At 46.7% G+C, this 26,874-nt stretch overlaps 2 protein-coding genes, 1 long non-coding RNA gene, 2 other non-coding genes and 1 pseudogene across 9 annotated transcripts; 2 read left to right on the top strand and 4 right to left on the bottom strand.

Moving 5' to 3' along the window:
- Positions 1–4,124: 4,124 nt before the first annotated feature.
- On the bottom strand, positions 4,125–5,296 carry LOC123073864 (probable nicotianamine synthase 6; annotated as a pseudogene).
- A 3,357-nt stretch (positions 5,297–8,653) lies between these two features.
- Positions 8,654–8,756, bottom strand: LOC123081128 (U6 spliceosomal RNA). Its single transcript, XR_006438641.1, has one exon. It is a non-coding gene; the product is annotated as a U6 spliceosomal RNA (small nuclear RNA).
- A 424-nt stretch (positions 8,757–9,180) lies between these two features.
- TRNAD-GUC (transfer RNA aspartic acid (anticodon GUC)) lies at positions 9,181–9,252 on the bottom strand. The gene has a single exon. It is a non-coding gene; the product is annotated as a tRNA-Asp (tRNA).
- A 242-nt stretch (positions 9,253–9,494) lies between these two features.
- LOC123077009 (uncharacterized) lies at positions 9,495–16,778 on the bottom strand. 5 transcript variants are annotated; one of them, XR_006436348.1, is made up of 7 exons: positions 16,339–16,778; positions 16,072–16,238; positions 15,603–15,958; positions 11,650–12,203; positions 10,468–11,553; positions 10,250–10,365; positions 9,495–10,056 (listed from the first exon to the last, which is right to left on the bottom strand). It is a non-coding gene; the product is annotated as an uncharacterized lncRNA (long non-coding RNA). The 5 variants fall into 5 exon arrangements; XR_006436345.1 differs by having other exon boundaries at positions 16,072–16,778; XR_006436346.1 differs by having other exon boundaries at positions 15,603–16,238.
- Positions 11,377–15,288, top strand: LOC123077008 (nucleolar protein dao-5). Its single transcript, XM_044499182.1, has 3 exons — positions 11,377–11,619; positions 11,732–11,783; positions 12,956–15,288. Exons 1-3 carry the CDS (start codon positions 11,377–11,379, stop codon positions 14,935–14,937), a joined length of 2,277 nt encoding a protein of 758 aa, XP_044355117.1. The 3' UTR covers positions 14,938–15,288.
- Positions 16,779–19,468: 2,690 nt separating the features above from the next.
- On the top strand, positions 19,469–20,993 carry LOC123077006 (E3 ubiquitin-protein ligase SINA-like 4). Its single transcript, XM_044499181.1, has 2 exons — positions 19,469–19,903; positions 19,987–20,993. Exons 1-2 carry the CDS (start codon positions 19,628–19,630, stop codon positions 20,662–20,664), a joined length of 954 nt encoding a protein of 317 aa, XP_044355116.1. The 5' UTR covers positions 19,469–19,627; the 3' UTR covers positions 20,665–20,993.
- The last annotated feature ends 5,881 nt before the right edge of the window (positions 20,994–26,874 follow it).

Here is a 26,874-nt window from a genome sequence, read left to right as displayed (position 1 = left end):
TACGGAAACTCGTCTGTTACAACAGGCATTTCAAATGAACTACGAAAAGGTTGAAAGTTGGCATGGTATCATCATAATAGTTGTGGAGAGAAAGTCTTCACTTTTTCTTCGCTTGTGTCCTTTGCTTATTGCGCCGTAACCATGGATAATCTTCATCGTTTAGCAGGATGCTTGGGTTAGCCTTGACTTTGAAGGGAGGAATTTCATGAAACTTTTCATAATCTTCAGACATGTCTGTCATGCCCTTCACTCCCACGATGTCCTTTTTTCCTGAAAGAACTATGTGGCGCTTTGGCTCGTCGTATGATGTATTCGCTTCCTTATCTTTTCTTTTTCTCGGTTTGGTAGACATGTCCTTCACATAGATAACCTGTGCCACATCATTGGCTAGGACACACGGTTCGTCAGTGTACCCAAGATTGTTCAGATCCACTGTTGTCATTCTGTACTATGGGTCTACCTGTACCCCGCCTCCTGACAGATTGACCCATTTGAAGTTAAACAAAGGGACCTTAAAATCATGTCCGTAGTCAAGTTCCCATATGTCCACTATGTAACCATAATATGTGTCCTTTCCCCTCTTGGTTGCTGCATCAAAGCGGGCGCCGCTGTTTTGGTTGGTACTCTTTTGATCTTGGGCGATCGTCTAAAATGTATTCCCATTTATCTCGTATCCTTTGTAAGTCAATACAGTCGAAGATGGTCCCCTGGACAACGAGTACAGCTCATCACAAACACTGTTGTCACCTCTGAGACGTGTTTCCAACCAACTGCTGAAAGTCCTGATGTGTTCACATGTAATCCAGTCGTCACACTGCTCCGAGTGTTTGGAGCGCAGACTGTTCTTGTGTTCATCGACATACGGGGTCACCAAGGTAGAGTTCTGTAGAACTGTGTAGTGAGCTTGAGACCAAGAATGCCCGTCCCTGCATATTATTGAGTCCCCTCCAAGCGTGCCTTTTCCAGTCAGTCTCCCCTCATACCGTGATTTACGGAGACCTATCTTCTTAAGGCCAGGAATGAAGTCAACACAAAACCCAATGACATCCTCTATTTGATGGCCCATGGAGATGCTTCCTTCTGGCCTAGCGCGGTTACGGACATATTTCTTAGGACTCCCATGAACCTCTCAAAGGGGAACATATTGTGCAGAAATACGGGGCCCAGAATGACAATCTCGTCGACTAGATGATCTAGGACGTGCGTCATGATATTGAAGAAGGATGGCGGGAACACCAGCTTGAAACTGACAAGACATTGCACCACATCACTCCTTAGCCTTGGTATGATTTCTGGATCGATCACCTTCTGAGAGATTGCATTGAGGAATGCACATAGCTTCACAATGGCTAATCGGATGTTTTCCGGTAGAAGCCCCCTCAATGCAACCGGAAGCAGTTGCGTCATAATCACGTGGCAGTCATGAGACTTTAGGTTCTGCAACTTTTTGTCTGACATATTTATAATTCCCTTTATATTCGACGAGAAGCCAGTCGGGACCTTCATACTGAGCAGGCACTCAAACAAGATTTCCTTCTCTTCTTTGGTAAGAGCGTAGCTGACAGGACCTTCATACTGATTTGGAGGCATGCCGTCTTTTTCGTGCAAATGTTGCAGGTTCTCCCGTGCCTCAGGTGTATCTTTTGTTTTCCCATACACGCCCAAGAAGCCTAGCAGGTTCACGCAAAGGTTCTTCGTCACGTGCATCACGTTGATTGAAGAGCGGACCTCTAGGTCTTTCCAGTAGGGTAGGTCCCAAAATATAGATGTCTTCTTCCACATGGGTGCGCGTCCCTCAGCGTCATTCGGAACAGCTAGTCCGTCGGGACCCTTTTCAATGATTACGTGTAAATCATTGACCATAGCAAGTATGTGATCACCGGTACGCATGGCGGGCTTCTTTCGGTGATCTGCCTCGCCTTTGAAATGCTTGCCTTTCTTTCAACATTGATGGTTGGTCGGAAGAAATCGACGATGGCCCAGATACACATTCTTCCTGCATTTGTCCAGGTATATACTTTCGGTGTCAGCTAAACAGTGCGTGCATGCGTGGTATCCCTTGTTTGTCTGTCCTGAAAGGTTACTGAGAGTGGGCCAATCGTTGATGGTTACAAACAGCAACGCGTGCAGGTTAAATTCCTCTTGTCTGTGCTCATCCCATGCACGTACACTGTTTCCATTCCACAGCTGTAAAAGTTCTTCAATTAATGGCCTTAGGTACACATCAATGTCGTTGCCGGGTTGCTTAGGGCCTTGGATGAGAATTGGCATCATAATGAACTTCTGCTTCATGCACATCCAAGGAGGAAGGTTATACATACATAGAGTCACGGGCCAGGTATTGTGATTGCTGCTCTGCTCCCCGAAAGGATTAATGCCATCCGCGCTTAAAGCAAACCATACGTTCCTTGGGTCACCTGCAAACTCAGCCCAGTACTTTCTCTCGATTTTTCTCCACTGCGACCCGTCAGCGGGTGCTCTCAACTTCCCGTCTTTCGTACGGTCCTGACTGTGTCATCGCATCAACTTGGCATGCTCTTTGTTTCTGAACAGTCGTTTCAACTGTGGTATTATAGGAGCATACCACATCACCTTCGCAGGAACCCTCTTCCCGGGGGGCTCGCCGTCAACATCACCAGGGTCATCTCGTCTAATCTTATACCATAATGCACCGCATACTGGGCATGCGTTCAAATCCTTGTACTCCTCACCGCGGTAGAGGATGCAGTCATTAGGGCATGCAAGTATCTTCTGCACCTCCAATACTAGAGGGCATACGACCTTCTTTGCTGTGTACGTACTGTCGGGCAATTCGTTATCCTTTGGAAACTTCTTCTTCAATATTTTCAATAGCTTTTCAAATCCTTTGTCAGGCACAGCATTCTCTGCCTTCCACTGTAGCAATTCCAGTACGGTACCGAGCTTTGTGTTGCCATCTTCGCAATTGGGGTACAACCCTTTTTTGTGATCCTCTAACATGCGATCGAACTTCAGCTTCTCCTTTTGACTTTCGCATTGTGTTCTTGCATCGACAATGACCCGGCGGAGATCATCATCATCGGGCACATCGTCTGGTTCCTCTTGATCTTCAGCAGTTTCCCCCGTTGCAGCATCACCGTATTCAGGGGGCACATAGTTGTCATCGTCCTCTTCTTCTTCGTTGTCTTCCATCATAACCCTTATTTTTCCGTGCCTCGTCCAAACATTATAGTGTGGCATGAAACCCTTATAAAGCAGGTGGGTGTGAAGGGTCTTCGAGTCAGAGTAAGACCTCGTATTCCCACAGCTAGGGCATGGACAACACATAAAACCATTCTGCTTGTTTGGCTTAGCCACTTTGAGGAAATTATGCACGCCCTTAATGTACTCGGAGGTGTGTCTGTCACCGTACATCCATTGCCGGTTCATCTGCGTGCATTATATATAATTATGTGTGTCAAAAGTAAGAAAATTAGACAAGTATCTATCTAAAGTAAGAATATTTTTTTCTTTCAGAAAGAAAATAAGAACAAGAGGCTCACCATGGTGGTGCCGGCGACGAGATCGGCGCGGGTGATCGACGGCAGTGAAGACGGGGACAGGGCGTGACGGACCGCTAAACCTAGACAAATCTCGGGAAAATGGAGCTCGGAGGTCGAGCTTCGGGAGGAGAAAGCTTAACTAGTATGGCTCAGGCATTTCATCGAACACCTCATGTGCATAGGAGGTGAGCTAAAGCACCCAAATGCCCTCCCCTCGCCGGCCAGCAAAAAATAAAGCAATGTAGTGCTCTGCTCGCCGGCGAGGGGGTATATATAGCCACTTCATTGGTCCCGGTTCGTGGCTGGAACCGGGACTAAAAGCCCCCCATCTGTCCCGATTCAAGCTACGAACCGGAACCAATGGATGTGGGTCAGGAACGGGCCAGGAGCGAGGACCATTGGTCCCGATTCATGCCATGAACCGGGACAAAAGGGTCCAGACAAACCGGGACCAATGCCCCACGTGGCCCGGCCGGCCCCCAGGGCTCACGAACCGGGACGTATGCCTACATTGGTCCCGGTTCGTGACAGAACCGGGACTAATAGGATGGGCAGGCCCCAACCAAAGCCCTACGACGATAGATCCACCACCATCGAGCCAACCTCCTCGTTCCAGAGCATCCGCCTCGCCCTGGCCAGCAGCCCCGTCGCGACCGACAACCGCCAGAACACATCGAGAAACTAATCTCACCAGATCGAAAGAACGGCGAGAGGACCAAGCCACCTGCTTCATGGCGTCGCCGTTCAGAGCACCGCCAAGATGGGGGAGAAGCAGAGGCACCTTATTCCGACGCGATGTCGTCCCCGCCACCGATGTGACGCCCCTGAAAAAACCTAGTCCAGCTCTAACTACTCACCAATGGCGAAGCGCTGGGGTCCCCACCCCCTGCCGCCGCCGTAACGGCGGACGGAGGAGGCAGGGACCAGCGATCTCGCTGGCGGAGGTAGGGGGCAAAGGATGGGTCGCCGCCGCCTGTAGCGGTTGAGGAAGACGGGGCGTGCAGAGGGCGAGGAGTTTCCCACCACGTCCTTGGACTTATGTGCGATGATGACGGAGTTCACCACGTCATCGTCGGGGTGGCACACGGCCAGCACCTCGGCCGTGTGGAACGACATGCGGGCGCCCACGTCCGTGTCCACGCGAAACAGCTTGCCGGCGCGCTCGTTGGCCGCGCCGCACAGGTCGTAGTTGTCAAACATGGTGTCGGGCAGGTGGCGCGCGGCGAGGACGAAGGAGCTGAACGGGAGTGGGCCGGAGCCGATGAAGGCGACGCGGGCCGGGGCGATGCCGCCGGGCACGTAGCGCGCCAGGAGCTCGTACTCGGAGCTTGCTGAGGTTGACGTAGTTGCTGTAGTAGGGGAAGACGCCGAGGTGGTCGAGCGGGTTGTCGAAGGCGGCGAGCATGTCGGAGTAGTGCGCCTCCAGCTTCCCCTCGGCCTCGGAGCAGAGGCGGATGAGGCCCTCCCGCATCTCCTGCGCCTCCGGGCCCAGCTTGGTCACATCCACGGGGCTCGGGGGGGCGCACGCGGTGACCAGCTCGGTGAAGAGCGCGTCGATGGCCGGGGATGGGCTGAGCGACGGCAGCTTGGCGATGGCGGCGTGGAGCCCGGTGATCTTCTCCACCAGGGCGGCGACCTCCTTGTTCTGGGCATCCATTTTGCTCTTCTTGGTGTCTGAGTGAGGCACAGGAGCGGAGTGAAGTGGAGTGGTTGATGGAGCTGCTTGATGGAGAAAAGCTATTCTCCCATGCACCGGAGGTACCGTGCAGGCATGCGCCGTTGATTCAATTGAGAGATCTCATTCAATTGAAGATCTGAGTGCAAGCAATGGCATACACGTACTAGTATATTCGCTATTCCCTGCGTTAATATAGCTCAGTATAATGTCAGTCATCAATGCACTTTATGCCATACCATTCAAGCTTTTCATCAACCGAACAGAAAGAGTTGTTTGTACTATTTTTTGGGATGTAAAGTTCTCTGTACTCTGTCGGTTGCCTTACAATAGCGTGACATACTGAAATGAACTTGAACCAAGATGTTACTTCTAATAATAATTAAACTTAGTATGAATTGCTAATAATTAATAATGGATGAACTATTTTTGAATGCAACCATGCACTGCAGGCTACTGAAGGGGTGTTTTCTGTATTTAAGAGGACTTGCCTTTTCTTTCAGGACATGATGTCATGTGCATTTCGTTCAAAATCTTTTCTGATGTGCACTTGAAATAAATGGACGAGATTTGCACACGGAGCTATTCCATGGTGGGTGATGGGAAGAGGAAGAAGGTCTCTCTGCAGCAATGGTGGAATAATGGTTCCGCACACAAAGCGTGCTGGACGGGCAGAAGGGGATGACATTTACGTTCTTGAGCTCAAAACAGTGTCTTATCTGTTCACCATTAATGCGTATCTGACTAGGTTGGTGAAGTATTGTACAGAACACTGCCAAAAGAAAGCTTTAGAATAGTTTAGGCTCAAATCCAGGCGGGCATCTCCGCACGACAACGAACGGCTGAACCATGCACGGGAGGTCCCGTGCACGGTAGAAAATCCAGTCTCCTGCTTGATGAGCAATGGAGCGGGCAGCACGGGGTATAAATATGTAGCTGCCGTATAAGGAGGAGCGGTGAAGGTGCGCGTGCATGCAAGCTTCACGCGTCCATGCCCAATAAGGCTCGTAAAGAGGATTTCTTTGTGATTTACACAAACTCAATCACATATTGTAGTTCCCTCTGTTCAGACTAGATGATATATATGTTTTCTATTTAGCACTCCAATCCAACCTATTTGTTGTGAATTTGTTTGTTGCTTAGTAGAGTACTGATAGTAGTTTATTTTCCAAAGAAAATCAGAGTTTAACTGATATGCAAGAGGTGAGCTGGATCAAATTCACTTCATTTTATCTCTTCAACCAAACACTGAACTAGAACCATTCCATTCCATCAAACTGCACTCTACCAAACACAGGGACGAAACTAACCCATTACAGTGGAATGAAACCATGACATTCCATTCCACTTCGTTCCTGAACCAAACACACCCCTAGTGTCACCTCTTCACGTCATGTCCTGCTGTTGAAATGGACATTTGTTTTCTGTGTCTGCCGGAATTGATTTGGGCTGATTATGACTTGCCAGATATTTCTGTCTACGCATGCACACAAGAAAAATGTCAGTGTTAGACACTAATAAATTGATTTCTTTTACTACTTAGTAGGAGTATAAGATACTCCATAGTTGGCTCGGTTCTTTCTTTCAGTGCATATGAACCAAAAACAGAATGTTATTGCAAGCAAAGAATAGAGTGTTCAGTTCTTTCTTTTCTGACGGATTGATCTCCTCACGGCATACGGCATGAAGATAAGGAGGTCTTGTGCTACTGTAGACCCACATGACTTGGACCGTGGGAGAGAACGGACGACCTCAGGTGTCTGCTCTACAAGCGAGCCTGAGTATTTGTGCTGAAGTTGGTTGTATCAGTGTCAAGTCAAGGATGAAAATCATTGAAAAACAATCGCGACAGGCAAGAATACTCATCACCATACTACAACGACTTAACTGCCAATAAAATGCAACAGGAGCGAGGTCGACAACGCAGCAATGGTTGAGGTTGTCGGATCTTCTTTGGCGTGTCCGTGGGGTTGCCTTGGTTTCTTTCTTTCTATGAAATCGAAGCTGAGGCGACGGGGCCTGTGGTGTATGATGACCGAGTACAGGTGGCCCGTTCGGCGATCTTCCATGCCGCCAGCCGTGCATAGTTCTGTCTTTCATAGTTTCGTCAGAGTCGAAGTTGTGATGTCTGATGTTGGTAGCTCATCGCCAAAGTTTTTTAGCGGCTACCAACAATAACAGTTAATAAAAGAAAATGGTCCTAAGTGGAGTGCTCCCAAATCTGGATGGGTCAAGTTATCCACGGATGCGTGGGTCTTATGGTGATGACGGCTCAGCAGGTTCTGGTATGGTACTTCGAGATGACAAAGGTGCGATCATATTTTCTTCATGCAGGCAACTATTTACATGTCGGGATTCTCTCGAAGCGGAGCTGAGTGCTTGTATGGAAGGACTGTCGTTTGCAATACAGAGAAGTGACCTTCCAGTGGAGATAGAAATGGATTCAATCGTTGCTTTCAAGTTGATCCTGGCCAAGGAGATTGATAGATCGGTCTACTCGTCGCTTATTATGGAGATTAGACACCTTATGTCTCTTCGTGATTCTTATATTACTCATGTTGATCGTAGCCAAAATAAAGTTAGTGATAGCATAGCCAAATTTGCTCGTGTAGGAGGCAGAACCATGACTTGGATTGGTTCGGGTCCTTCGGATGCTATGGAGCTAGCTACGATTGGTTGTATGAACTGCCTCAGTTGAGTAATACATTATTTCACTCGCAAAAAAAAAAAACAATAACAGATATGCTATTACAATTTTGTTATATATCTTCAACTCCCAAGCTCCCTTGAAATAGAGAACTCTTGGTTTTGAGAAGTTAATACACGCGTCATGGATGAGGATAAGCGACGTGTGTGAAGTGTCGTCTCCACATAATAGAGCAACAATATTTGTGTAAGAGATTGCTGCGTCAAACCAGTCATGTCTACAGCATTTAGTGGCAGCTATCTACAAGTCAAAACATTTTCTCTTCAACCATGTCTATGCTTTCTTTGGATCTCACATCGTGGTCACCTCCACAGAAATCACTGACATAAAATAATCATCGAATAAACAAGTACTCCCTCTGTAAACTAATATAAGAGCGTTTAGATCACTAAAATATTTATGGAGGGAGTAATAAATAAATCCTACAAATAGGGAAACAACACCGCACATATACTTGTATCTCAAAAGAAAAGTGAAGAACTTATACTTCTATCTTAAAAGAAAAGGGGAGGACCAGTTCACTCGCGAAGCTCCAACAAGGGCTATGTTGAAAAACAAACAGTCAGGGATTACAATCAGGACCTATTTGTAAGAAAATTATGATCTGATGTAATGCAGTGTATGTACAAAAGGGAAGAAATCAACCCAGAAAGGAGCTGTTTGTAATCTCTGGAAGAAACAAGGGCGCGAAAGTAAGGCCTTCGGGGGCATATGTGCGAGAAGGGAAAGGACCTGCGCGCGAAATGTCAAAAAAATTTGGACCATTTCTCGATTTGTGCGTGTCATCCTTGCGCAGGGGCCATGCTAATCTTCTCTGTATCGTTCCAATTTTATCGGATGTCCCCGAAGGGACGAGTTTGCTGCCGCGCTCAGGCTTATAAACCGGTGTGTGTCTCCTCCGCTGGCCGATGTGGGACTAAACATCAGCCAGCGCTCAGCGGGTTTGTTTCTCCACGCCCGCCCGGTGCCCCAGCAGGCCAGCACCAGCCTCGCGTTGGTGGGCTGCATTCCCGTAACGCGGCCCAATTCGGTAGACAGCCCCCCAGCTCAGCTGGGCTCGGGCAACGACAACGAGAGCTAAAAAAAAATCGGAATGCAGATTGGCGTACGTGCGTGTACCACGAGCAGAGCCGAGGAGGTTTGTCTCAAAAAAAAACGAGCAGAGGAGGGTGAGGCTACTGTCAAAAAAAAGGAGGATGAGGTTCGGTAACTTTTTTCTTTGTTGATGTTGATGCTGAAGCAAAATACCAATGTCCAGAACTAGCTAAAAAAATAAGCGCCGTTGCCGGGGATCGAACCCGGGTCACCCGCGTGACAGGCAGGAATACTTACCACTATACTACAACGACTTGATTGATTTCCTTTCGCTAAAAAGCCTATTTGAACAGCTTGAGTCATACCGTGCGTCCAACATCGAGCTGGAGAAAAGTCTCAGAGTCCAAGAGTTAAGCGGCGCTGAGCCATGAAAGAAAATGAATGTGCTCTAGGGATGGAGGTTTAAGGGAATAACAGATTCCTCCTCTGTCCTTCTTGCAGCAAAGCCAGGGAAAAATAACTTCAGGCGAGCACATTCTATGGGCGAAAAGGGGCATACAAACTATCTTTGTCAGGCACTAAAAGAAATTAAGATGGAGAACGAAGGATACAGTTGAAAAAATTTACGCTCTTGTTGGTATCCGGGTCACTTGCATGACGGACACTAATACAGTACTTCTTTCTTTGGCGAGGCACACAACACAAATACTGAACACTGGTTCCGAACTAAAGTAAGCTACTCTGTTTACGTCATGTATTGGCAGGAATGAATATGAAATATCCTTGCAGATTTCCTGTAGCTGCCGCTAATGTGTGATTAGTACTAGGGACTTCCTGCGCTCTTCCTTTGTCCACCCAACGCACAGCCTTCCCACACTTCCTCAAACCCAGTTTATCAAAAGACATTTTTCACATCCAGCACACAGGCTTCCGGGTTATGTGTCTTCAGCCTCCTTCTTCCATGTCTTCATCATCATCGCGGCACATGATTTGAACTTGAGTAAGCCAAGGCGCACAGCCACGCTCTTGCCACTGGGCTAGACGCCCATCCACCATGATGAGCTATCAACTGCAGATTATTTCCTGAAGTAACCCCGCCACATATGATGCTGGTTACACTAAAGTACAAGTGGTCAGCTACTCAGCTTCACAGTAAGGTTTTTAGGAAGGAGACAACTAATCAAGTTAACTGCCAATTTAATCTAGTGACAGTGTACACACAACTAAGACGCATGATAATAACACTCAATGCTGAAAAGTGCAAGGTCGCCAGGTAAGAAGAGTTCAAAGAATCATGCAGATGTGACGTACATATATGAAATCCTCGACAGGTACAAAGAGTGCCCACTCAGAATCTACAGGAGCTCTTGAGCTCCCAACAGAAGCTTCACGTGCAGCCAGACCAGAAGAAAGACATGTTGGATACCCTATTGTGCAGGGACATAGGTAGAGGAAAACAAAAGGTCAGCCTCCAGATGTTAAATCATGAAAAATAAGGGGAAAAGAAATAACATTTGTGATAGTTATACCTTGAAATAAGCTACAACGACAAACTGAGGAATTTACCAGGGTGACAGGAAACAAGAACCCCATCGCTCCAGCAGGACTGCAAACTCTCTGAATACTTGATACTTTGCTTAGTACTTTCATAGTGTTATGCTTCATTCTATTCTAACTCGTTCCGGTTCTGATCCACAAAAATGAAGCATAATACTCGGTACTCAATTCACTCCACAAAAACTGCACACACTTGGACAACACATGATTCTACCTACGTTGCAGCACATGCTTCCTAGATGGCCCGTGATTGGCAATTTACTGAGGTATCCTCTGTCTGAAGTCCCCATGTCGGTCAGGCTGGTGATACAAACAACAAAGGCACCCTGGATGCCCATCACTCATCCCGTTTGTCTGGTAGACTGGGGGGCTGGTACAAGGAAGGGGCCATACAGGTCTGATGCTAAACTTGCCTTCCTAGACAAAACCTCCGTGCTCCCGTACCGGCATTCCGCATCTCCTTTGGTTAAAGGGCCAAGAAATGAATAAAGCGAGACATAACCCAACAAATAGAACAGTGTCCGTTACTTCATTTGAGACGTTTCCCGTGTGAGTCGATTGGTTACTAAAAGAGGCGGTGTCCAAGAAATAGCTTTTGACTTTGTTTTCACCCCTTTCCCTTTAAATAGACAGTACCTTAGCATTGCTGATGTGACCCTCATGATGGCAACACCTAAAGAACACCATCGAAAATCAAAACCCTCCAGATTTACTTCACTTTTACCTTTTGCTTTTTCTCTCCTTTGTTCTCTGTCTTTTCCTTTTCTTTATCCTGCCTCTATCTATTTCTATCGTCCCGTACACTCACCTCCTTGGTTCTCACTTTAAGCATCTTCTCTTTGCTTCTTCATGGAGGCAGATGACCTTCTTATATTAAAAAAATGAAGGTGGGCTTACAGTACTCACTTGCATACAGCTCCGGCTTCACTTCTTCAACCAGAGGAGAGAGAGCTCTGGCCACCATGGCAGGGCTCGGCACCGGGGCGGGAGCTCCTGTTGTGAAGGTGTACCATGAGAAGTCCATGATCCTGCCCGATGTGTCGAGGGTGCTTGCTTGCCTGTACGAGAAAAACATCGAGTTTGAAACTGTGAAAGATTCGTACAAGGACATACTCAGACTCCAGGTACTTGCTGTCTTAGTTTTTGTGGAATACCCAGATTGTAGAAGCATCAGTTTCTTGAGTTTTTGCAAGTTGATCTCATATCAACTTCTGTTTTTCTTCTCTGCCTCTGCAGTCAACGAGGAGTGTTCCGGTTCCATTCTACGACGGACCCACATTCCGACAAGGTAACACTGCTTGTTACATAGTTCAGCCATTTTAATGCGTTGAGATGCACTCTGTGATTACTTGTTAAGCATGTGTGGTTACAAGAAAATTGGTTTGTTTACAAGTTATATACACGCTCACTCGAATATGCACCTGATATAGACTCCTGTCTCAAGACTCTCAACATGCATGCATGCCTTGTACTCCCTCCGTTCCTAAATACTTGTCTTTCTAGGCATTTCAACAAGTGACTACATACGGAGCAAACTGAGTGAATCTACACTCTAAAATATGTCTACATACATCCGTATGTGGTAGTCATTTGAAATGTCTAGAAAGACAAATATTTAGGAACGGAGAGAGTAGCTAGGAAAGGTTGATGTAACAACACCCACCTGAACCCAGTGAGATAAATTCAGGTTATACCTTGTGAATCAGCCCTGCAAAAAACAATTGTTGCAAAATTAAATAGAATTGACATAACAAACAATAGTTTGAGATCTAAGAATGTTTTGACAGGGGGTTCATGTCTGGCAATATAACATGCTTAGCTGCTTATATACTGTATTTCTTTAGCATTCAGGTTTCCAAAGCAACACCCTCTCTTGTTTCTGTGTGCAAGTAGGAGTGAAAATAGTCAGGATTTCCTCTACACCAATAGTTTGTGCATACTAGTGTATTCCTGCTCATCAATATCTAAACTAGTGAAGCAGGATGTAGTAGGGGATATTATACTTAATAGGTTCCTAGCGTTTGTGCCAATGCTTCTTCAAAATGATTATGATAACGTTATTAGTTAATCAACAAAGCTTTCTCTTGGCTAAAAAAAATATTGCATGCAGCATTAGCTTCAAATTGCTCCATCATGGTTTGTAAATGAAATGCAACACTATTTGGATTATCTCGTAAACATGCTATGGAAATGAATAGCTTCATGAAGCTCTTCAGTAGAAACACTGAAAAAACAACTAACGTTTCAAATACAAGTATATCATGGTTTTGCAATTTTAGTAAGTCTGAAATGATGTGCCTTCCGTGTACTAATCCTAAGAATTAATAACTACACTATCCCAGTTTTTACTGTGAAATTTATGCAGGACTTTTCTATAGATACTCAGTAACCAGAATAATAAATGATGCAACTTCGATCAGAAATTCAGAATACAGCACTAATCCATCTTCTAAACTGCAGAGTCAAGAGCAATCTGCCGCTATATAGCAGAAACCTACGAGCAGCGTGGGTATCCTTTCCTCCTGGGGAAGGATGTCCTTGAGAGGGCTTCCATTGAACAGTGGCTCCGGCATGAGGAGCATGCCTTCGATCCTCCGAGCCGGGCATTGTTCTGCCACCTGGCCTTCCCTTTCCCAGATGAAGACATGAGTGACATCGACAGGGAGAAGAGGAAGCTGGAAGAAGTCCTGGAGGTTTACGAGCAAAGGCTTGGCGAGAGCGAGTTCCTTGCTGGGAACAAGTTCACTCTTGCTGACCTTGTTCACCTACCAAACACCCATCACATAGTGACATCCGAAGAGTTCGCCTACCTGTATGACTCGAGGAAGAACGTGCAGAGGTGGTGGAATACAATCTCTGCACGGGACTCGTGGCAGCAGGTGGTGAGGGATATGCAGGACGTTGAGGAGCAGTACCAAATGGAAGAACTTGAGCAGCAGCAGCAGCAGCAGCAGCTGGAGAAGCAGTGGCAGTGGCAGCCAGAAGGCCCAGAACCACCGGCAACATATAGCGGCCGCACCATCCGCATAGACCCTCGAAAGCAGACAGGCACAGAGTCACGGACAATACTGGTTCCACCACCCAGCGGCGGTACTATATCATCCTCATCTTTCACAGTTCAACCTCTTCCCGCAGAAACAACCTCTCATGGCCAAAATTCACCTGGCCAAATAAAAGAAAGTAACTTCTTTACCACCACCGAGAAAACACCACCACCCTCAAAGCAAAAAAGTCCCACCACTCAGAGATCAGCTAGCAGTGTTCAAAGCACTACGAGTAACTTCTTTACCCCAGCTGCCCCTCCTAGCACCACCAAAATGTCTCAGAGAATTGATACCGAGAAATCCACCTCCAAAGATGCCTCATCTCCAACCAGACCCGGTCAAGGATCATCCAAAAATGCTCCTGATAAGCTCCATCTCTCTGCTTCTGGTGAGGCAGCAACCCTTAGCAAACCTACGCTTTCACAAGAAGCCCCCAAACCCACCGACAAAACTCCATATGCACAACAGCCCTCTGAGCAAGCGAAGAAGGCCGCAGCTGATCAAAAGGATGCTGCTCATTTGCCAAAGCATGTGGCATTCAGAGACATTCAGAATGAAACTGCACCACAAGCTAGAAGCCGTGGTGCCAAAGACAGCACTACAGAAGGTAGAGAGGCTGATCAGAGGAGGGCTGCATCAGCACCAACCAGGGAACTACCGCCAGGTTCTCAGAATACCCCTCAAGCACCGCCAGCTGATCTGAAAGTATCTGACTCGTCACCAATGAAAGAGGGTGCCATCAATGAAGATGAGCGGTTCTCGACTAAGAGGCTCAGAAAAATGCTTGAGCAAAGTGATCCAGCAGCACTCAAACCACAGTCGACAGATATGCAACCCCCTCAAGTACAGGCAGCTGGCACAAGAGATCCTCGCACTCCAATCACAGCTGATGAAAGGAGAGCAACTTCACCACCAGAAGGAGGAATGGCTTCTGATGATCGTGGTTCCACACAGCCACGAAAATCACCATCCACCAATGAGCAACAACCAGCCCCACGGATGCCAAGCCAATCACCAGCTGGTGAAAGTGCAGCACCTGCACCACAGCAAGCACCAGCATCTGATGGGAATAAGCCGATATCTTCCAAGGATAGTAGCAGGCAAACAAATGAAACATTATATTATCGCAGCTCAGAAACATCCAGAGAAATGCCATCATCAGCCCCCGAGAAGAGCATGAGACAACAGCAGCAGCAAAGTGATAAGTCCATTAGATCGCCGCAAGACATGGGCAAGCAAGGTTCTGAAGCTTCACCGCCGGTGTCTGGAACCGGGAAACCTGGGAGAACTCCAGGACAAGATTTACTAGAGTCTCAGGAACAAGCCTCCCCTGATACTCAGCAAGTAAAAAACAACAGAGATAACAGCAAATCGGATGGCTCAAGCAAACCCACCTAGTTTGATGGTAATAAAGGTGATGTCCCTGAGTCACAGAGGGGTGGCTCGTCAACCAACCTATAACACATTTCTATCACGTCATCTGGTTGCAGCTTCGTTGTTGTCGTCTTATCTACCTCCCTAGTTTAACATGCTCGTTAATAAGGTCCATTATCTATCACCTTTGGACCAACCATGCCTGCCAATTTGTCTACTCCACCTGGTATAATGTTACTACTTTTCAATGGTGCATTTCTTTGCTGTTCTTTTCCTGAAAAATGACTTGTTTAGATGGTCCTTGCATTAGTATTGTTTTGAATAATGTGAGTGCAACAGTTTGTTCTACATAAGAATCATATGCCTTTGTATTTATCCACATGTGTTGACCTTAGTGATGTGCTTGAATTGAACTTCTGGGCTTCTTTGAAGTCATACCTGTTCTGGATAGTCCTAGCTTGCAGCCCCTATAAGGGGACAAGCTAAGTTACACAGATGCTCGGCAGGTATAAATGAAAGGCAAACAAGAAAATATAGAGAAAAATAGATACACCGGTAGGAACATGATTTATGATCACAGTTGCAAATCCACACTACGGTAGGAACAAATCTGAATTTGGCTAATATTTTTTATAGTCAAGTGTGGGTATATATGTTAACAACACAGGAATGAACTCAACAACACTTACCAAAAACTTATTCAACCCACGCCAAGGTTCCAGCAAAACAATCACACTCAACAGTTTGATGCTACCCCTGGATTGATGTTGTACCTGGAAGATAAATCATACTCCCTCCGTCCCAAAATAAGTGTCTCAACTTTGTACTAGCTCTAGTACAAATTTGTACTAAGCTCAAGACACTTATTTTGAGACGGAGGGAGTATGAATCAGGCCCACTTCCTTGAGGATGCGACTCCCATGGTATTATTCCCTTTGTCTCCTCATTTCTTGGAGCAAATCCATCATAAGAGCTTTGTTGCAAAACAAAGCAGCAATGAGCTATCACTTGGACTTGTACACAGATTACTTGTACAGACCTCCTGCTAAAAGAACACAAAGCCACATCCAATTGCCGCTGTGAGAGATTTTTCTTTGATGGTGTGCTGAATATTTAGATTGTGGTGTGGAGCTCATGAAGCAGGAGCTTCTTGCCTACCAATTGCACTGAGACTACGTTCAAGCGAACCTTCCTCTCACTCGATATCAAGTAAGACCAGAAGGCAACAGCTCATCCAAGCAGAAAAGGTGCTGTTTCCAGAGCATTTGTTGCCAATTCTGAATTTCCTTTACCCAAAGACAGGATCACAGATCCACCTCCTGCTCCTAGAAAGCAAGCTACAGGTTGTGATTGTACAAAAAGATTCTGCTCCTGGATCCCCACAACATATCAATTTATCTGAATCAGTTGACCGAACTTGTATACCTATCTGTGATGCGGGGACGGAGGAGGCGGTCTCCCGCCGGCAGATACGCGCGAGGAAGAGGAGCCATGGATGGAGGTGGCAGGAAACCGCCATTCTTCGTTGTGCCGCCTCGTAGGACGAAGAGGCCTGGGGGTGGATGCTGAAGTCCGGGATGGAGACGCGCTGAAGACGACGGGGGAGGAAGCTGAAGGCGGCATCGGCGTCCATGGCGACGCCGCGGCGGGAACCCTCGGGGCTAGGATTAGCCGCAGGGCCGCGCCGAGGGAGGAATGGCGAGGCGCCGCTGGGGGTGGACTGGAAGGAGAGTGCTGATCCGGGGCTGCTAGCGCCGTGGGAGACGGCCGAGAACGGAGGCGGCGACGGCGGCGTGCCGCGCCGTAGGGAGAGGGCGGCTATGCGCCGCCCGCTAGCGTCGCCTGCAACTAGCCAGTGGGCCGGCCCAGTTACGACATGGTCCGTTCACGCTGACGTTATGAAGACGCCACGCGTGTTTTTTTTTGTGTGTTTCCCTTTGTTTAAATTTTGAAAAATGCAAAATATATTATATTATAGAAAATAAATCTGTGTAAAAAATGTTTCCACCATTCAGAAAAAGTATGAACGTTTCAAAAATGTTCTCGCGTTTCAAAAATGTGTACGTGACATTCTTAAAAAAAATTATACAATGTAAAATAAATGTTCGCTAATTCAACAAACATATTTCGTACCATTCAAAAACAATGTCAATGTGTATCACAGTTAGAAAAATTTGCTCACGCGTTTCAAACAACATGTTTGTGACACTTTTGGAAAATTGTTTATCCGGCGTAAAAAAATGATAGCATAGTTCAAACAAAACTTCAATGTGTATTTGGAAAAATGTTTAATACGTATTCGCAAAAATGTTCAAAACAAGTATTTGAAATAAACATTAAATCATATATTTAAAAATTTAAACGTGTATAAAAAATGTTTTAGATGTATACAAAAAAATGTACCATGTGTATGAACAAAGTAGAAAAGAAAACATATATTTTGCAAAAAAAATGTTGATCATGTATTTCATAAATGCTAAATGAGTACCACAAAAATCTCCTACTATATACGAAAAATGTAGACATGTGTGTTAAAAAAGAAAAATATGACGAAACCAAAGAAAGAAACAAAAAAACCAGTGGAACCCGAAGAAAGAAACACAAAACCGATGAAAAGCAAAGAAAAAATAAAGAAAAAAAGGGAAAGGAAAACCCAGAAAATAGAGAAAACTCTGTAGTACAAACATTGCAAAAACTAGGGAAAAACCAACAGGAGACAAAACTCTGCTCATTGGGCCGGCCCGATGGTCCCACGCTCACAGAAGATTCCTAATAGGAATCGGTACTCGCTAGATATTAACTCTCACGGCGCGAGGCAGTGTGCAAGAGATGTGAGTGAGAGGGGAATGGACCGCGGGGGCCAGAGTCAGGCTCAACGGGCCCTCCAACCGAGTTTTCCAAGGTTTTGACGAGCCTTTCACGGGCCACTGCGGGAACCGCGATCCACCGTTCGTTTGACTCATGTTTCATCTTGACCGAACGGCCACAACAAAAGGGGGCGACGTGGTCTTCTCTTGGCAGATGTTGTAATGTTGGACCCTGTTGGTCGGGCCCGCAGGCACAGAGTTTCGGCCTCGTACATGCCCGACACGACATGTAAATAAAAGGGTTGGAACGGCCTTCGGGCAGCCATGGAATAATGTTGATCCCCAAGGTCAGACCTTAAGGTCGGGCTCGGGCATGACACGACCCTTTTAATGGTGGCGCCTTTTTAGGGTTGTTTTGGCCTTTTTAATGTTTTGTTGCCTCTTTAGGACTGTTTTGGTCTTTTAAGGGTTGTTTTGGCTCTTTTAGGGCTCTTTTGGCCCTTTAAACGTTGGTCGGCATGCAGTCGTTTCATGCTGGGCCGCCCCTTTTTAACTCGTGTGCCACGTCGATCCTCAAAGCCAGGCCGACATGGGTCGTGTCATCTCTGGCCTTCTATAATCAGGTGAGCCTCTTTATGTAAGTTGATGATACTAACAACGTAATACCCCATGCGTGTATTAAACCAGATTTCATCTAGACTGCTTGGAGTTCGCATGCTCCTCCAAAATGAAAACTTTTTGTTTGGCTGGCCATCCGAGGTTCGTTTTGAAAATCATGCGAATCAAAAGAGGGCCTAAAAGTCGCGCACTCTCCCGCACTCCACCATAACCATAGCTGCACTGCACTGCTTGACTAGTAGCTGTCAACCAATGATGTGAACCAAGAGACATCTATTTTCCTATTCCTATTCATGGGACTTGAGATGCAGGACATCTTATTTTCTACAAGTTTCCTAGCCCTATGATATTTCTTACCTCTGAACCAAAGGAGGCCTAAAGACTTTTAGAAGATCGGTTAAAGATGTCGTGAAAGGGTGCTCTACCTGGCACCGCACAACTGCCATTCAATAGAGTAAGATCTCCTTCCATTCAAAGGGATTCTATATGATTTTTGAAGGATTATAGCTCTTAGAATTTTTTTCCTATGTTGATTGTCTGATTCATACTAGTGGTTAGGGGCCACCGTTATGAGTCACTTAAGAGAAAGTTGTGCGGGCATTCTCCATCTTCAAAAAAAGAAAAAAAACTCATCTTCATCGAAAAAATATTAAAAAAAAACTTATCGCATTATATGGACATCACAACCATCTCAAAAAGAAAAACAAGCCAGTAAAAGCTTTGCTAAAAAAAGGAAAAAGTCTCACTCCATCTTCTAAAAGTAATCTCCAAAATAATCAAAAACTCTCTTACCGCGGCCAACCAGCATGCGCCACGTGGCATAGCTGGCCGACCGCCCTTCGAATGTGCCTTGATGGGTTTAATGATAGAATCATATAGGAATTTTTTATATCCGATTATGTGTACTACATTTATTAGAAATCTAGTAGAATCCACTTTAACCTTCTTTTTACAATTTTTGTTTTCTCTTTTGGCATCAAACATTTTGTGTTAAATCCCATAGAATTCAAATGGACGTGCCACTTTTAATCATGTATTTTTCTTGTCACTACGTTGTGAGAATCCTTCGCATCAAATAGGGCCTAGCACCCTGCCGCACCCCCACGAGGCTATCCCCTATGGCTGCGCGGTGCAGCTATGGCAATGGCAGGCACGGCTAGCCACGCACGCCACCTTTTTACTCCTCCACTGGCCGCTGTCAACCAATAACTCACCAGCTGCTTCTTCTTTTACCGTGCTCACTCCACCTCTCGCACCCACACCAGAGACAGGGCCGGGTTTCTTCCAGGATGCAGGTTGCGGCCGGCTGCGAGGGCTCACCGGCGGCGACGGAGGGGGGCGACCAGCAGAGCTCCAAGAAGCCGAGGCTGGCCGCCGAGCCGCTCCTCCTCCATGTGCCGGTGAAGCAAGAGATGGTCGTGCACCAAGCGGCCGGAGCCGGAGGAGACGGGGCCGCGGTGGTGGCGGCGGACCACGGCTCTAGGATGGAGATCGCCGTGAAGATGGACGTGACCCTGCTCCATTGCCCCCTCTGCATCAGCCCCCTGAAGCCCCCCGTCCTTCAGGTTCGCCTCCCTCGTTCCACTTCGGTTCGATTCGACTCCGCTACAGCAGCTTAGTATTTGATCTCTCCGGCCGGTCCGCGCAGTGCAAGGGCGGGCATGTGGCCTGCGGCGGCTGCCTCGCGGAGCCCTGCGCGGAGTGTGGCGGCGCCTTCGACGTTCGCAGCAAGGTGATGGACGCCGTCGTCTCCTCGACCACGGCCGAGTGCGACCACGACGGATGCGGGCGCTACGTGACCTACCACGAGCTCGACGGCCACCGCGGCGAGTGCCCGCACGCGCCCTGCGACTGCGCGGTCCCCGGCTGCGGCTTCGCCGGCCCGGCGCCGGCGCTCCTCGGCCACCTGACCGCCCTCCACTCGATGCCGGTCTACAACTTCCAGTACGGCAAGGTCCTGGCGCTCCAGCTGCCGGCGTCGCTGGAGCCGCGGGGCCTGCTGGTCGGGGACGAGGACGGCCGCGCGTTCCTCATGGTCGGCGGCGCGCTCGGCTCCGGCGCGGCCGTGTCGGCGGTGTGCGTCAGGGCGGAGGCGATGCTGTGGCCGCGGTACACGCTCAAGGTGTGGGCGAGCGGGCCGGCGCCGGCGCCGAACCGCAAGGCCGACACCGTCATGGCGGAGATCGAGGTGACGAGCAGCAGGGTGCCCGGCGCCGTCGCCGTCGAGGAGCTGGCGTACCTGGCGGTGCCGCCCAAGCTGCTGGTTGGGGCAGGACCGTCCCGGCGGATGTCTCTCAAGATCCGCATTGACAAGTTCACCTCCTGATGACAGGATTGCACTACGCTTAGTCACTAACTAATGCAGGGTTTAGGTTAGTTTGGAAAGGGTCTCGTGCATTGGAGATGATGGATTTTGGTTGCAATTTAGTAGTGGCACTACTTCAACATCAGACCTGGTACTTTGCAAATTTCCAACGGTGAAAACTATTTTGTGGCCGTTGGATTCGATGCCTATATGTTTATTAAGAAATTGTTGCATTACTTATAACAAAGTTATGCATTGTCTGAGGGTTCATAACTTTAGTGCTCTAAGCATTTCATTTGCATTTGTGATCTGGGTGTTAATATAGGGCATGAAGAGAACTTACAGATAAACTGCTATGTTGTTAAGTCCATGAAGATTACGCATTTTTACCCATGGTTGTTTAGAAAATACTCCCTCGTGAAGAAATATAAGAGTGTTAAATGAGTGGAACCGCAAGTTAATAAAGCGAAATAAACATTTTTATACACACATACACATATTCGTCTAATTATTTGCCGGACCACTCGAACCACCCTTATACGTCAGGCGAATGGCCCGCTCACGAAAATGCGACCCAACCGAACCCCTCAATCCATCGCTAAAAGCTCGGGATGTCACCACAACCCCACAAATATCCCCTCTCTTTCCGCATCCAGACGAAACCCTAGCCACTCCACTTCCGCTCCGCACCGATCCGATCCAACCGCGGCTCATCTCCGAGGAACTCCGGCATGGCAAGCAAGGATCCGAGTCCGACAACTTCAGATATGTCGACTGGGACCTCGTCCCGTGCGCGGACAAGGAGGAGTTCTTCGTTCGCCTGGCTTTCCGTCGGTCCAAGGAGGAATCCATCCGAGCTCCATCGTCCGAGTCACTCCGGCGGGAAGCGGGAATTCATTGGGTTCAACAAGTGGGCGCTGGCGGCTCAAGGCGGCCGACAGCGGTGGCTTAGAAGCTAGCAAGCAATGGTATAGGCGCTCCGCCCCAGACGTTCCCGGACTGGCCGCGAAACCCCTGCGGTGGGTCCTCATCCTGGCGACGTCCGGCTATGAGTCTTTTCAAATATTATATAACATTTATTTACCCACTAATTTAAAATTATTAAAGGTGTTACCTATAAAAATTTGATGTTTTATTTGGAAATATATTTGTAGTGGTTATAGAATAGATTATTTCATGTCATGCTATGTGAATATCTAGAAAGGATAAGTCTAATTCCCACCCACTATCGACTAGTTAAAGATGGCACCCTCACATTTGTGAATATCTAGTAATATTTTTAACAATAAATTTCTAGTCTAGACAATTATGTCATATATCTTGGGAAAATCTAGCCTAGTTTCACATAGGGTGAAGCAAAAGCATCTTCAAAATTAGATTCATCAGTTTATTTAACCTCTTAGCTATGTATGTATTCTCTTGTATATAACTACTAACCTTTAAATTTTCCTTTTTGATATTTATTTCGTAATGTTTCCCACTGAATTTTCAACTGAAGCACAGCCAACATGTACGTCATATCACTACCATATGTATGTAGTGCGATTGTTTCCTGCCAAATAATTCGGCTAAATATAGATAATACCCATGCATTTGATGAATTGGGTGCAATTTTTTGTGAGATTTGTTAGTACGAAACATTGGTATTTCAATTAATAATATGAGAATTAGAACTAAAGTACGTATAATTTATTGTATTTGACTATCATATAGTTGCTGAATATTTATTAACTATGAATAAATGTATGGTGCATGTTAAGATGAGTCCTTTTCCACTATACACCCTTCGGTCATTTTACTTTGCATATAACAACTTCATAAATATATTAATTTCTACAATACTAAACTCACGAAATTCATGGAATATCTAATGATATTAATTTCGTGTTGTGAATGTCGATATTTTTTTATAAAGATTAACTTTAGACAAAATCTTATATGCAGAGTAAGAAGATCGGAAAGAGTACATATGATATGATTAGTTGGCATAGTTATATGTACGCAGAATGAGTTAGTGGAAATCTTCGTTAGATACATCCGTCAATAGTTTGGGACGAAGGGAGTAAGAGCAACTTCAATGGGGCGACCTATTTCGTCCGTGACCGTCCATTTGGGTCGACGCGAATAAAAAAGCCGGTCCAACGCGCCGACCCAAACGGACGCGCGTCCGCTTTCGTTCGCCTGCTGACCCATTCTCGGCCCATTGTTGAGCCTGATTTGCGTCGGCGCGGACACAAGACGGACGCGCGCGCTCGCCCTCTTTCCTCACCGGGCCCGCTGGTCGGTGGCACAGTGGATTCACACCCTCGCCCGCCTACTACGTCGCCGACGCCGCCGGCCATTTTTTCAGATTAAAATGGATACATGGATAGTTCTAGCGTACGTAGATAAAAGCAAAAGACCACTACTCGTCGCTTTCTGACTCCGACTCGGTAATGTCCTCCTCCGACATCTGAAGGTAGGCGTCAGCAAGCTGCTCGTCTTCAAAGTCCCAACCCGACGTTTCTCGTAGCTTCAGTTTCAATTGAGCTGCCTGCTTCCGCGAACGCTTGTCCTCCCGATAGGCGGCTCGCTCCCTCCTCCTCGCGTCCCTCTCCAACCTCAATTGCTTGTAGAACTGGCACTCGTCGACGATGTCCTGCGGGAAGCCTCCGCGCCACACCACCAAGGCTTCCACGTCCTTCTCTGCGATGGCGAGGCGACGTTGCCGCCTCCGGTGGACACGACGATCCTCGTCGGTGAAAAGCCGCGGGAGAGGCGCCAGATCCTGCGCCCGCTGGCTCGACACGTTGGGAAAATTCATATCCCGACGAGGCCTCAGGAGGCGCCACGCCGCCGCGTCGTGCGCGTGGGCCGCCTCCTCTGCGGTGTCTAAGGTGCCGAGGATGAGATGTTTCTCGCGAAACCAGATCTCGGAGGAGAAGACGCCGGAGCAGCGCTCGCGGACTCCGCGAAAATCCAAAACGCCCAGGCGGCGGATCGATATGGTGGCGCAGAAGCGGCGAGAGTGGGGCGGCGGACAGAGTATGGAGGGTGATACGGCCGCGTGTAACTTAAGTGCGATGATCACTGTTGATACAACAACGTATTCATCTAGTACTGAATATGTTAGACATTTTTCAAGATGGAGATGGATTAGTAGGCACCGCATCTAAGCATGACACAGTTGTACAAATAATGAGCAAGTATGGAGTTATGTTTCTATATTCCCCTAAATCAGGACGTGAAGGAGCACACATGCATGGGTGTGGGTCCAGCAAAAGTCAATTAGAAACCATCAAGTTGTGTACTACATGGATGTGCAAGAGTTTGCTTCCTTCTCAAAGGGAATAAATCACGTTAGTTATTTTTTGGACGGTTACGGCCACCTGAACGACCAAAAGTTACACGCAGATGGAAGTTTATCACGTGGAAAATCATGAGTTTAAATGAGTCTGGATGGGGCCACCACGTTGGAAAAAACAGATCAAGGAGCAATCAAATAAAAGAGTCAAACTTTACTTTAGTAGGTCTTTGCATGCTTGCTGACACGTTGAGAAAATTCATATCCCGACGAGGCCTCAGGAGGCGCCACGCCGCCGCGTCGTGCGCGCGGGCCGCCTCCTCTGCGGTGTCGAAGGTGCCGAGGATGAGATGTTTCTCGCGAAACCAGATCTCGGAGGAGAAGGCGCCGGAGCGGCCCTCGCGGACTCCGCGAAAATCCGAAGCGCCCAGGCGGCGGATCGACATGGTGGCACAGAGGCGGCGAGAGTGGGGCGGCGGACAGAGTGTGGAGGGTGATACGGCCGCGTGTAACTTAAGTGCGCGTATAACTTAAGATCAAATAAAAGTTTTGGAGGGATCTTTAGAAAACCTCTGTGTTGCGATTTCTCTTCGTGGAAATTGTTTTGCGCATAAGTACCTTCGTCGAGATTGGTTTTCTCGTGCTGGGCCGCAAGGTTCAAACCCTCTACTTCATGTACATCGCGTGCGCGGGCGAGAGGTTGCTGCTACTAAAGGTGGAGTGTCGTGAAAGGTCGGGCCGCAACAACGGATTGAGTCTCGCCATCGAGGTCCGGTTTACATCAGAGGGAGCGCCTTCTTTATAATGAGCGCCGGCCGCGGCACGCGCGCGGACCTTTCCCGCGCTGGAGCGCCAAAACCAGCGCGCTAGGCCGCTTTCCTCCGGGCGCGCGAACCTTTCCCGCGCGCTGGACGCCAAAACCAGGGCGACGGCATGATCTTAAACGCGCGCGGTCATGAAATGGGTCGGCCCGTTGGACGCACTGCCGATCGAAAACTAAAAAAGGGCGGACGATGGACAGGCGGCCGACCCAAACGAATAAAAAAGGCAAAAACGCCGTTCATTTGGGTCGGCCCATTGGAGTTGCTCTAACCCTATGATCTGCAACGACCATATTTGACTATCCAGCTGAGCTGGTTCCTTACTAGCGAAGTAAACGTACAGCGTCAAGTCGCCACTCCCCTACGAGGCTATGACTATGGCTACAGCTACGGCAATGCTGCAACGTCAGGCACTGACATGGTTAGCGTCGCACGCCACATCTTTCTTTTTTACTAGTATCGAATCAAATCGTCCGGTGACCGGGGCATATATCTATCTATTTTAGTACAGTATATATTGTATACCTATGCTGGCATTCCCTGCAAATTTTCATGTTAATTAAAAGAGTTAAATACATCGTAGGTGTCTCAACTTGTGTCACGGTCACTTTGATATCTAAACTTGTAAACTACATAAAACAGATGCTACAACTTGTCTGCTCTATGCAAATACGGTACCTCCTTTCATATTCGAGCGTACTCCCTGCCCATGTGGTGTGTCTGCGTGGCGGTGGCCCACATGTCGGTGGTTGAGAGCAAGAATGCGCTGGTGCTCCAGGCATGAGTTTTTTTTTACAAAAAACTCCCTTGAAATTTATTTAATCACGTACGAAAGCCCTTGAAATAACGTGGAAAAAATGCAGTGAAGATTTGAACCTGTGTTCTTGGGATTTTCTACCGGCATGATGTGACAACAAGATTGAACAATTCTTTGCACATATGTTCTAGCTAGAAATCTATAGAGACTAAGGCTGTGTTCGGCAATCCATCGCTCCGTCACCAAAGCCGCGGAGCGCCCTGTTTGCCGCTCTCCGTATTTCCATTGTATGCCACTCCGCTCCGCTCCGCAGCGGAGTTACGGAGCGGAGTGACTCTGAACGGAGCTTAACTTCACGTATCGCCGCTCTCCAATTTTCTGCTGGTTTTATTTTTATAGGGGAATCGACACATGAATCTCCTTGTTAAATGGTGCATGAGCTGGCCACCTAACTGAACTATCTTTTCCATCCAAAAAAAACTGAATTATGCTTTGTAATGAATATTAGCTAGTAAGCTATATATAGACAAATTCCACATATTGCTCTATAATTTCCCTGATGCGTTCTCGACCTTTTTTGTGTTTTTTTAGTTTCCTGTTTAGTTTTCATAATACATAATTTTTCCGGTATAAAAGTTACAATAATTATCAATGTAACATTATTTTTTATTTTCAATCTTTATTCTATTTTTCATTATTATGTACCTTAAAAAGGTAAATATTAGTTTTTTTGAAAAAATGTGCATTTAAGCAGTTCATCGTGTATTAAAATATACTGTTTTAATTTATGTATTTTCTTTCAGGACCACAACCACCCACAGTTATTGTATATCTTCACTATATTCTTGAAATAAAAAATATTTAGAAAATTCTAATGTTGTATCCTGAAAATTGTTCAATATGCATTAAAATTATTGTGTAATAATAATAAAAACTAGAAATATATTAAACAATGTTAAACATGTTTGTTGAAATGCAACAATAAATTTACACAACAAAATGAATACATGTTGAATATTTTCTAAAAACATGTTGAACACTTTTTAAATACATGTTTTCAATTTTTGAATCCATGACAAATAAAATTCGGATACATTATTACAATTTTTTTGAGCACGTGAAATTTTTGTAAAAACAAACTATTTTTTTTTAATTGCACTAAGACTTTCCTTATGTTTTCTGGCAATTGTAATTTTTTCTTACATTTCTTTCTTTCAAATGGAAAAAAATAATCCAAAAGTAAAAATAAACATGAACCTGTAAAAACAATCCATGACCAACTCGTTGTACCTATGATCATCTTTGAATTCCAATAAAGTCGGGCGAGATTTCTCAAAAAAAAAACTTGAAGAGGTGCGTACTATTTTTAA

Source organism: Triticum aestivum, chromosome 3D (genome assembly GCF_018294505.1).
Source record: "Triticum aestivum cultivar Chinese Spring chromosome 3D, IWGSC CS RefSeq v2.1, whole genome shotgun sequence".
In the NCBI taxonomy this organism is placed as follows: Eukaryota; Viridiplantae; Streptophyta; class Magnoliopsida; order Poales; family Poaceae; genus Triticum; species Triticum aestivum.
This window is presented reverse-complemented; position numbering and strand designations above follow the sequence as displayed.

Excerpts from the sequence above, each read along its gene's own strand:
- LOC123077006 (XM_044499181.1), top strand. The coding sequence starts at position 19,628 with ATGCAGGTTGCGGCCGGCTGCGAGGGCTCACCGGCGGCGACGGAGGGG. Across the intron at positions 19,904-19,986 it reads TGAAGCCCCCCGTCCTTCAG|TGCAAGGGCGGGCATGTGGC; the intron begins GTTCGCCTCCCT and ends CGGTCCGCGCAG.
- LOC123077008 (XM_044499182.1), top strand. The coding sequence starts at position 11,377 with ATGAAGGTGGGCTTACAGTACTCACTTGCATACAGCTCCGGCTTCACT. Across the intron at positions 11,620-11,731 it reads AGGACATACTCAGACTCCAG|TCAACGAGGAGTGTTCCGGT; the intron begins GTACTTGCTGTC and ends CTGCCTCTGCAG. Across the intron at positions 11,784-12,955 it reads CGGACCCACATTCCGACAAG|AGTCAAGAGCAATCTGCCGC; the intron begins GTAACACTGCTT and ends TCTAAACTGCAG.